This window comes from Hemitrygon akajei, chromosome 3 (genome assembly GCF_048418815.1).
Source record: "Hemitrygon akajei chromosome 3, sHemAka1.3, whole genome shotgun sequence".
NCBI classification, from domain to species: domain Eukaryota; kingdom Metazoa; phylum Chordata; class Chondrichthyes; order Myliobatiformes; family Dasyatidae; genus Hemitrygon; species Hemitrygon akajei.
Window position 1 is genome coordinate 80,003,452 of NC_133126.1, and position 12,332 is coordinate 80,015,783.

Sequence of the window (12,332 nt, forward strand, 5' to 3'; positions counted from 1 at the left end):
AAGCCATTTCTTCGGATAAATATTTTCCCCATCCTGTCAAGGAGAAATGATTATGGAAGGTCAGACCATGGCAAGCATTTTTATCCAGTTTCAAACACTCATGTTGTTTATCATTGTGGTGTAGTTGGATGATTGCATTAATGTCTTGTAGTGAATCATGTGACAATCCAACTAAGCAAATTCAAGAGTAATTAATCCAACTTAGTCAGTTAAAACAAAAGTCCATAACTGGAAAATAACTTAACAAAAATGGTTAGATTCTGAAGTTAAGATAAATAATAATCTTTGCTGCCTTATAATTTTGTTGATATATTTTGGAATGCACTCTCAGAGAAGTATTTTAAGTGATAAATTTGCACAAGTTTAGGATGCAGGAAGATTCCAAAGACATCTTTAAATCATCACGCATGATGAGAATGAAATTCTTTAATAAGAATTACACTTATTAACCATTTAGCTTTCTACTTTTACTTTAAATTCCTAATATCTACTCAGATTGGAATAGGGTAGGCACAGAATACAGTATATGACTACCAGATTTTGAAATGTTGGAGCATACAAGGGTACAGCTCAGGAACAGGCTTTTCAGCCTGTGATGTCTGTACTGGATATGATGCCAAATTCCCTAATGCCTACACATTTTACAAATTATCTCCAATCCTGCATTGTCATGTGCCTATTTAAAAGTCTCTTGAATGCCACTGTTATATCTGCTGCCATTACCACCCCTGGCAGTGTATTCTGAGTATTTTCCACTCTGTGTTTAAAAAAAATCTTACCCTGTACATTTCCTTCAACACTCCTCCTTTCATTTTAAAGCTATGTCCCCTAGTCTTCAAAGTATATTTTATATAATCAGGAATAGCCTGCCACCTTTAAGAAATCATGTTCATCTTAGCAAATGTCTCAATTCCATCTCTTTTGCTCTCCAGGGAGAGACTGCTAAGATAATTTATTTTATTGTGATACATTTCAGCTGGAAAGCTTTTCCTCACTTCATTTTGACATGCAACTTCCCAATGAAGAATTTATATTTTATCCAATACTTTAGCAGGTTGATGGAAAAATTACAAATGCATTCGCAAGCAGTAAAATATTGCCAGAAGTAATTAAATTTGCTGTTAGGTTGTAGATTAAAACTAGACAAATACAGTGGAGTAGTTGGTAGATTGGAAGAAAATGTAGGAATGAGTAAGTTTTGTGCATACAAGATTCCATAAAAAGTTGGAGTTTGAAATATCCTGCTGAGTTTTTGGTGCAAAATTTGTTGCATTCTCTGTGTGCACCTTTTATTTATGTTTTATTCTACTGAGGGTGAATTAACAGAGTTAATTGAAAGGGGTAACAAATAATTCCTCTTCATATGGGTTTAAATTTCTCACAAATAACTCTAGCCATATTAAAGAGGATGGTTTTGTTTTAATATGCTTTACTACTATCTTACTGAAAACTTGTTTTATTTTATTGTCAAGCTCTCAATCTTTTCTTGGAGAATTTTGTCAAGTGAGCATTAAATCAGCTTAGATCAGCTATATATTTAATGTAAACTGCCAGTACGTGAATGGTGGGTCATAACTACTGCTTGGGCCCCTAATGAGAAATGGATGTAAGGAATGGAAGCCAAGAGATTAGATTGAAAAATCAGACAAAGCTGCTGTGACTTGCTGGAAAATAATTCCATTTTTCAACCCAGTGAATCTGAGAGTGCATTCTTTAGCAGTAATAATGATTGACACCAAAATGCAGGAGATGCTCAGTAGTCTTCCTCTCTTTATGAAGAACTTCTTTCATTTATTGCCAATTTTTCCTTGTCTTAAGACATGCCAACAGTTTCTTCACCAACAACAGAGGCTGCTGATATATCACCGGAGAAGTCAACTGAACTAAAGGATAAGGGGTTACCTCCACCATCTGTTCAGCCTGATTTATCATTATTCACAGGTAAAGGAAAACTTGGATCACATGCCATTGAGCTCTAAATTATTTTCAATAAAATGAACAAAGCAAGGAATCCTCTTACAATGTTTCTAAAATTATGAGTTAGGAGTATAGTTTCAGTTAATAACTCTTGCTGTGTAGATTGGTCAACTGATGAATTGGATTTATTTATGTAAGCTCTTTTTCTTTCAAAAGTGCCATATCATGACTATTTTATTGGGTACCTAATTAAAGTGGCCACTGGGTCTTCTGCTGCTATAGCCCAACCACTTCAAGACTCAACGTGTTGTGCATTCCCAAATCCTCCTCTGCACACCACTGTTGTAACACGTGATTACAGTATTTGAGTTACTGTTGCCTTCCCGTCAGCTTGAACCAGTCTGTCGATTCACCTCTGACCTTGCTCATTAACTAGGCATTTTTGCTGAAAGAGCTGCTGCTCACTGGATGTTTTTTTTTGTGTTTCACACCTTTCTCTGTAAACTCTAGAGTCTGCTGTGCATGAAAATCCCAGATGATCAGCGGTTTCTGAGATACTCAAACCACTCTGGCTGGCACCAACAATCCTTTCATGGTCAGAGTCACTTAGGGCACATTTCTTCCCCATTTTGATGTTTTCTCTGACCAACCTCTTGACTATGGCTGCATGCTCTTATGCAATAAGTTGCTACCACATAATAGACTGATTCGATATTTGCAGGTAAAGTGGCTACTGAGTTCAAGTTTAATTGTCATTCAACCATACATAAATATCCATGAATACAGCCAAACAAAACAGCATTCCTCCGGGGCTAAGGTGCACAATACAGTACCAATAGTCAAACACAGCACAAGACACACATGCTACTTATAAGACAGCAGTAAAATACAGTCACACAAAACATAGTCCAAGTCCCTGAGGCATGTGTGTGATTGGCATTGAGATGGTTAATGAAATAATTAAGCACATTACTCCAGTGTGTTGCTATAGTTTCTGTGACATCATTCCCCTCATCCCAGCTCAGCCAACAAATTTATAATGTATCAACCTGCAGCTGGTCTGATTTAGTTTCCCTGATGCTCTCAAGGCAAATCCTGAATCTTGGATCTTATGACTGTTGATTCCTTCTACCTTCCAAGCTGGTGGACTAAGATAGGGACAGGGGCTGTTACAGACTGTCTGTAAGCATTCTTGCTGGGCAGGATATGCCATTGGAATCAGGGTTGTTGAGCTAAAGAATTCAAGTATCCACTCCTACCATTGAACTGTACAGCAAGTTCACACTTAAAACTTCCTTAGAACTTCCAGTGACAACTTCCCATTAGTACCATGGTGTGTAAATGCTGTAAAGGGGACCAGAAGAAACTCCTCCTACGAAACAAGTGGAAGAATGTGGCACAGTACTAATCACTGTCCTCTGGTTTAGCCTGTTACCAAACCTGTGAAAACCCTTCTATTTGAAATCTCATCCACAGTCAGAAACATTTAAAAGCCAAAAAATAATTAAAATTGCTTAAATGATTAAAATGTTTTAAGGAAGTAAACAAGAACTGTAAGTTTTAATAGCATTTAAAATAATTGAATTCAGTTAAATGTTTTTATTAATTCAAAGAACTTTGAAATTATTAAAACTTACGTGTGTCATTAATATCTATCTCTCTATTCGAATGAATGGAGGTGCTCTTCCAGCTCTAGTTCTAAACTGTTTGGGCAACTTTCTCAGCGATGTGCTGGAGAAATGCCACAGATTTATGTTCCACTTCAGAGGGAACACATGCCCGCTAGTTCTGGGTTAAAGCATTCACGTGCACGTACTTGGAAATCCAATGTTTGGTGACACTTGGGAAAATAACTACAATTCTGTGCGGGAATGTGGTCAAAGAAAAGAGTAACCTACCCAAAGCCGGATGTTCAACAAGCTAGAAACTTGGGTAGTACTTGGATAGAGCTAGGAATCATCAACAGAAATGTGAGGACTGCTTTTGCCTCTGGATGCATTGCTGAATGATCAATGGCTTGTGGTAAACGGCTGTAGATAGCAGTGCAGGGCTAAGAAAATAAGTCACTTTAATAGAGGTCTTGTTTCAGATATTATTCAGTCAGCAAATTGCAAATAAAGTTCTACTGCTCAGGAGAATCTCCGTTGATAGGGATAACCTTGTTGAATGACAGAGTGCTGCAGTGCATCAGTAGTTAATGTGCACAGCAACCACTCTGCATGTGTTGGAAAGAATAAATATGCATATTAGAAAGAGGGGATTTGGAACAAAGCTGACAACTTTTTTGGAAAAGCTGTATTATGAAGTTGTGGCAAGATTGGGAATGGATCAGGAACCAACACTTTTGTGGATTTTGCAAAGGACATGGCGTTTAATTAGAATAAATAGGTGCTGATAGCAAAGGGCATGAAGGTTGCAGAGTGTTAGTGGATCAGAAAGTTACCGTTTCAGAGGGAAGGTGAATAGACACAAGAAACACTGCAGATGCTGGAACTCAGCAAGTCCTGATGAAGGGCATCAGCTCAAAATGTTGACAGTTTATAATCATATGTAACCATATAACAATTACAGCACGGAAACAGGCCATCTTGGCCCTTCTAGTCCGTGCCGAACGCTTACTCTCACCTAGTCCCACCTACCTGCACTCAGCCCATAACCCTCCATTCCTTTCCTGTCCATATACCTATCCAATTTTTTTTTAATGAAAATACCGAACCTGCCTCTACCACTTCTACTGGAAGCTCGTTCCACACAGCTACTACTCTCTGGGTAAAGAAGTTCCCCCTCGTGTTATCCCTAAACTTTTGCACCTTAACTCTCAACTCATGTCCTCTTGTTTGAATCTCCCCTACTCTCAATGGAAAAAGCCTATCCACGACAACTCTATCTATCCCCCTCATAATTTTAAATACCTCTATCAAGTCCCCCCTCAACCTTCTACGCTCCAAAGAATAAAGACCTAACTTGTTCAACCTTTCTCTGTAACTTAGGTGCTGAAACCCAGGTAACATTCTAGTAAATTTCCTCTGTACTCTCTCTATTGTGTTGACATAATTCCCCTTCACTGCGTTCCTCCAGCATTATGTGTGTGTTGCTCAGCCACTTACAATGTTAGTGAGAATGAGGAAAGAAGAACTGAATGGTAGTCATAAATACTCCCCCAATGCTGATAAGGAATTTTAGAGTTTTGACCCAGAAACAATGAAGGAGTATTTTATGAGATGTTAATTGGTGAAATTTAGTTTTGAATGAATTCCCACAGAACAAACACTGCTGCTTTTACAGGAAGTGCAGGGTGAAAGTTGCAAATTCTGGACACAATATGGGTCACATCTTGGTGAGTTGCTGCAGTGTATCAGTAGTTAATCTGCACAGCAACCACTCTGCATGTGTTGGAAAGAGTAAATATGCATATTAGAAAGAGGGGATGTGGAACAAAGTTGACAAACTCTTTTTTGATTCTTTGCTTTTTCTTTGGTTGGCTGGCATGATTTTGTTCACAGTTTAGTAATTACAATGTCTTACCTCTTGTATGTTTTCCTTATCGTGTCATTGCAGCAGCCACTGAGAGACCCCCCAAGCAAACTGAAATGGCAATAATCTACCAGTCAGCAGCATGGGTCCTGGCAGCCATACTGCTAACAATCATCACGTTTTTAATAGCCACACTCATAATAAACAGAAAGAAACAGTGGTTCCAGATGCCATGCTACCATGCACCAACAAAGGTAAGAAAATCAAACTCTATAATCAATGCAAAACTGGTAAGGTGCAGTAGAAAAAAAAATCATAAGGATATCCTATGCCCATTATCTTTGCTGGTGCTACTCAGTTCAGTTAAAACTTTACAGTCTATTCTTTTTATGAATCTGCAGTGTATCATAAGAGTCAACCTAGCGTTTTGCTGGTTCCAGAGCATTTGTGGAGATTAGCGCAGCTTTATCTATTGACATGAAGTGACACTAGTTCACTGACTGTTTTCTTGTATTCACTGTAGTCTTAAAAATTAAGATAAAAACTGAATTGAGCAAATTGGTACTACAAAATAATTGTAGTTTAAATATTAATTCACCAGTACTGAACTTGGAAGATTATGCAAAGAATGGATTAAACTTGTGCTTTCTTAGTGAATCTGTGCAAATTCAGCAGTCAAGTTCAACTCTAGATCATGAAAGTTGATTGAGTGATGTGCCAAAGCAGAGGTATTACATATCTGAGTGGAGAATTGTCACAATTCACAATTCTGACCAATATCTGGTGATCACTTGGGGGGGTTGGGGGTGTGAAGCTTTGAATGAAAAGATCGCATGAATATCATGTCTTCATCACATTCTCAAGATTGAATGTTTAACGACCACTCCCAATTTAGGCTCCTATGTAAAAAAAAATTATTACTAGAAAGATTTAAGAATCACTGAAATGAATCCATGAGAAAAAAAGGAAGGAAATGTAAGAACAAATTGATTTGCTCATTCATGCATAAAAGTTTAGAACATGTAACATGGAAATCTACAGCACATTACAGGCCCTTCGGCCCACAATGTTGTGCCGACCATGTAATCTACTCTAGAGACTGTCTAGAATTTCCCTAGTGCAAAGCCCTTTATTTTTCTAAGCTCCATGTATCTAAGATGCTCTTTAAAGACCCTATTGTATCTGCATTAAGTATACCGCATTAATGTACAAGAATTAGCTTCTTGTGTTCACAAGTGAAGTCAGTATGGTGCCTCACTGATTTTTGATTTGGCACCCCTTATTACTGATATAGATATCCAAACTTAGAGTAAAGGTTCTTCAAATATCTATCTTCAGTGTGTTCAATGTGAGGTTTTCAAATTCAGAACCTCAAGATATCACAGTGCTAATTACCTGTAAATGTTTTGGGGTGTAGTCACTGTTCCCATGCAGCAGCCAGTTTCAAACCAGAAACTTCAATGGGATATTATTGTTATTACTGATGTTGGCTGAATGATGAATATTGGCAAGAACAGAAAAGGAGAACTTCCCTGCAATACTTCAACATATTCCCATTTGATATTTTTCCCTTTTTGACGGTTCTTCAGTTTAACACCTTATCTACGCGTCAGTGTTCTTGGGACTGCACTGGATCACCAGCCTGGATTTTATACTCAACTCAGTGAACCACAAGAATGGAATTGAAAGTGCTGCCAATTGATTCATAGCTACAACCTTAGCATTAAAGGATATTAAAGGCAGATTAGTCAATTAAGTCAGAATTGTATGGAAATTCTTGAGCTCACAACATTCAGAGTGTCAAAGAGACTTTTATCAGCTTCTCTTGACATTTTATTTGTCTGGTTAAAATTCCAAAACAGTTGAGAAGGGAATGTTCAATGGATTGATTGAGTACCTATACTGCACAATATAATAGGGAAAATATTAGTCTGTGTGATTAGAAATGAGATATTGGTTGGTTATGTGCTATTATTCTGCAACTGTTTCAGCTTCACCTGTGGTGATGGCCTCTGCCGAACTAAAGGATGTGAATCTATCTAGAGCCACCTGCTCCTATTATTCATTTAGTTCTCTAATACTATCCATGGGCTACAGTGCTTTGAACAAATCTGTTGGTCTTCAAATTCTAATTACACATCCATGGATATTTCTTTCAAAAATGAGGTGGAGAAATCCTTAATGCTAAAAATGGGAGCCACAACTACACCTTTTTAGAAGGCTATTCACATAATCTTCAGGTATTTGGATTTTTTTGTGGGTGATGACCCCTCAAAGTAATTAAGAGATTTGCCAGTATAAGCAAAATTGCTTCAAAATACTATTAATAAGGAATAAAATGGTAGGTTAATTAAAATAAGGTGGGGCAGTAATTATTATGTTCAGTTGGTTTCAATGATCAGTTTCACACATACTAGCCTGAATTACTACCCTAGTATATACCACTTTGTACCATGAAAGTTGGAGAATCAGGGCCAAATCTATGCTTTTTTAATGTTGGACAAACTGAAACTACTCTGTTAATAGGGAAGAAGCACATCTGTTCTATGCCTTCATTCAGGAAAATGTCTTTGAGATGTCATTGTTTGTGTATCTACAAAATTAGTTGTGAATAACCTAAGTATTTAATACCAGCTCAGAAATGCTTTCATATAATTGTCTTTCATCTTTGTTTGTGTAACAGACGCAGTTTTTGAAAAATCCAGTTGACAAACAAACTGTGGTTTACATGGACTCTGTGAAAGGAAACAAAATGCACAGCGTTAATAACTGCTGCAGAAAGGATCTAATGGTGGAAGCAGATTCCCAGTACAATGAGAAATACCGTGTGCGTGCAGAAAAACAAACCAACAGCCAGCAAAACAAACTGCTTGGATAGAAACATGAAAAAAAAGTTGGCTTCTGAACTGATGGAGACTTGGCAATAATTCAAAGAGTGTGCTCCATTCACCAGCCTTGCCTCTTCTGGTTTCCATTATATTTTGAGTTAATGATTCCAGCTTGTTATCTGTGTATGATTCAGGTACTTGCAAAATAACAGTTACTTTGAAAACCACGTCTTTATTGCCTTTCCTGTTCACTTAAAATACCCAAAAGAATTAATAGAAAAACTTGCCAAAAAATAGTAATCAAGCCAGAAAACAAACACCAAACTTCTCAGTATTTTTGTACAGTACAATATATAGGGGGGAAAGTGTGGGGACAATGTATCGGGAGGAGTAAGCCTTTAGTCAGTTACTGTAACCACTTTATTCAAAGAGTACTTAATCAAGCAATGGCTGAATTAAAATTGTCCCCAATGTTATAGAATAAGCATTTTCAAACACAGGTGGATTTTAGCTTGTTTAAAATTGATGTTTTGGAAATGTGGTAATGGAATATATATTTCTTAATGCCCTAAGAGAATATTGTAGCTTTTTTCCTCGTGCAGGAGAAATCTTTAAAAATTATCTTTCATGGTGACATTTTTCAGCACTAGTGAAAAGATAAATTACTGGGAACCGGAGAGTAGCTGTAATGTAAGCTGACACTTTATTCCACCTCCAGAATACATGCAAAACAGTAAAACTTTCATCAGCCTTTGGAGTGGTGGAATTCCTCATCTATTCCAAGACAGCACTGTAAATGCCAAGAGGGATGGACAAATAGTCAAATAGGAAATGAAAGATACCAAATTATTGCTGCAGAAATATACATTTAACTATAGTATTATTAATGTTACAGTTAACATTTGCTATGACAGTGATTTACATGCTGTATCAATTCCTATACCTGTACTCTATATTTTCATTGTGTTGAATGTATTCACAATTTTTGTTTGTGAACAGACTGTCATTCCAGTTTGTAGAAGGAATTGAACTGAGCATTGCTGCTTTATCTGACTGGTGGTGACAAAACTCAATATAAATGCCAAAAGCAGGAAAAGCTAATGTGGGAAATTTATTATCAGGTTTAAATTAAAGGTATTAATCAAATCTCTGAGTGAACCCTAGTTCACCATCAAGGATAAGATGGGTGGCAGAACAAGGAACAGAGCTAAAATATTGTTTAATCTGGTTGGAGGAGGATGGCGTAAAGGAGTTGAATATAAGCAGTGTATGAATAATGAAAAGCACATACCTCCCCAAACTGTTCTAGCTTCACCCAGGCTTAACATGCAGGCTTTACCCATTTACAGTGCTCTAGATGGCTGAATAAAAAGTATTTCAAAATATTGGTGGTGTTTTGAGGTGTCAAGGAAGAGTGAAATGTTGTAACTACTCTATGGTTTAAAATGTGGGAGCACAGGGAATATGTTGGTAAGCTGTGGCACTTTGTAGTCAACTTTACTAATAACATTAAGGATTTTAAGAAAAGCCCTATTGATACCAGGCTGTGAGCGTACAAATTCTTTTAAATTGTAAGAAGTTTCAAGTATTTTTGTAGATACTTAGTTTGCAGATAATTGAGCAAAAGGGAGGAGAGTTTCTTAATTTATTTTTTCAGATAGCTTAATTTATTAATCTAAGTAGAATCTGTATAGAAGAATAGCAGAGGGCTTAACAATTCTGTTTACTTCTATTTGTTACTGTGATTTGTAGTCCAATAAGTTGAGATGTGGCAAAGCTCTTCGGCCATGCAATTTTGCTGGCGTGTTATGCTGAGATAATTACCTGATCATATGCCTTAAAAACCTGTAAACCCCTTTGCTGTACTTTTTATGTAAGTTCTTAATTTTTGTTTAACTCTTTACTGTTGATATATAGAGATCTAAGTTGCTTATTTATTTACAACAATGTGTAGTAGCACTTGTAAATGCACATGGCCTAGCAGCTGAGTTGTAACTAGTAAGAAGGCATTTACTCATTTAAATAAATTTTGTTGTGGAAATTGTCTGAATCTGTGGTAAGGTATTTTCCAAATTTGCTCTGAGAAAAACTAATCAAAAAGGAAGTAGCATATATATTATAATTTGACATCCGAGCCACCAGGAAAATATTTACAGCATTGAGAAATATATATTTCATTATCAAGGGTAATACTCAGCAAGAAGAAGTTTTTCTGAGTACCATTTTGAGACTTTCAGTGTGATTGGGCCTTGTTTTGAAGTATGTTGCAAAGTGAACTGTCTAACTATATTAATAATTTTCAGTCAATAATCGATTGGTAAAATAAATAGTCAGTGTCCTCACTGGAATTTGCATTGAAATTTACTTCTTTTGCAGAATATTTTGGATTTTTTGTATTGCCATTCAGTGTTACTCGAAACACATAAATTAATAAGATCATATTATATACTGCAGGAGCAGAACCGGACCACCATTTGGCTGTTGAATCTGCTTCACCATTCAATCATGGCTAATATTTTTTCTCTCAACCTGTTTCTTCCACTTTCTCCAAGTAACCATTTACCTTCCCCCTTATCAATGAAGAACCTGTCAGTCTCATCCTAAGTCTTTGTGGCAACAAAAATCACCACCTTCTGGATGAATAAATCCCCCTCTTCTCAACTCTAAAGAAACATCCCTTTATTCTGAGTCTGTGCCCTCGGATCCTAGATTCTCTTACTAATGGAAACATTCTCTCCACATCCAATTTATGTGCACCTTTCAGCATTTGGTTGGTTTAAGTGGAATACCCCCTCATTCTTCCAAACATCATTTGCAGAGCCATCAAACACTCCTCATACATTAAGCCTTTCCTTCCCGGGATCATTCTTTTGAACCCCCTCTGGACCCTCTCCAGCACCCGCACATTTTTCCTTGGGGGGGGGGGTCAAATTATTCTCAATATTCCAAATATGGTCTGAGCAGCACCTTATAAATCCTTAGCTGTACATCTTTGCTTTCATATTCTAGTCCTCTCAAAACAAATGCTAACATTGCATTTGCCTTCATTAATATGAACTCAAACTGTTAGTCAACTTTAAGAGAACCCTGAACAATGACTCCCTACTCCAGATCTTAATATAAGCAATGTTTCTAAAATAATCCTTTTTATTTTTCAAAACTTTCCACCCATCGCCCAAAATAATTTATTCACAGTAACTGAGTCCTTTGCTGAAACACATTGAAGGAACTGTAAACTTCATTTTTAGTGCCTTAATACCCCCAGAATCTGTCAGGCAAATGGACAAGATTCACAATATAAGTGTCATTGCAACCCTGTCTGTAGGCCAGAGAGAGCCAGGTTTGACGAGATACCCAGTAAACATATTCCCGAAACCTGGAAATGGACAGTAGCTTCTTCAAAGAAACTACAGGAAACATGTTTCAGCAATACCACCAATTAGAGGCTTGCTCCTTCCTCTGGTGTATTGTAGAGATGTTAAAAGTCCGAGAAATACTGTATGAGAATATTGACGGTCAATCTTTGTACCAGAATGGAAGATTTAGATTGGAAGGAGAATGAGAATGAGTACCTGCAAGGGAAATGGGAAATTCCTGGAATTCCAAAGCACCAAAGGAACCAACACAGAAAGAGACTTCCAGCTGCCTTCAACTCATGTTGCTGACCCCATCAGAAATTGTGGGGCCACGTAAATTGAAACTGCAGATAATAATATGCTCCGAAGGCTCGGAGAATATGTAATTAAAAGATGAACTGATGGTAGATTGGAACACACAAAATACTTAGCAGAAATGGGAGAAATCAGAGAAGTGAGAGGAGAAAGTGGTAAAGGAATATTCTCAGAAGAGATGCAAAGACACAGTAAAACAGGAGCAGGATATAAAAATTGCTGTAAAACAAGTTTGGCGGCCAACTCAAAGAGAAGCAATACATTTCAGGAAGCCACTTTTGATGGCTGTGTAATGGATGTTAAAAATTGCAGGGAAATTGTTTTGATGTTAAGAGTCAAAGCCTCCTATGAATGGTGTATATCATATATGAATGGATGTGAAATGTGATATTGAATGCCACAAAACGTAATGGCTGCAGCAGAGCACTCCAGACAAGCAATC

General features: G+C 37.1%; 1 protein-coding gene across 1 annotated transcript in view; it reads left to right on the top strand.

Annotated features, from left to right (window-relative positions):
* Nucleotides 1-10,260, top strand: part of LOC140725143 (cysteine-rich motor neuron 1 protein-like) — a 221,512-nt gene extending 211,252 nt beyond the window's left edge. The window contains exons 12-14 of the mRNA XM_073040211.1: nt 1,819-1,941; nt 5,476-5,645; nt 8,075-10,260. Coding sequence (XP_072896312.1) covers nt 1,819-1,941; nt 5,476-5,645; nt 8,075-8,269 — 488 coding nt within the window. The 3' untranslated portion in view covers nt 8,270-10,260. The remainder of the gene's footprint in view (nt 1-1,818; nt 1,942-5,475; nt 5,646-8,074) is intronic.
* Nucleotides 10,261-12,332: the final 2,072 nt, after the last annotated feature.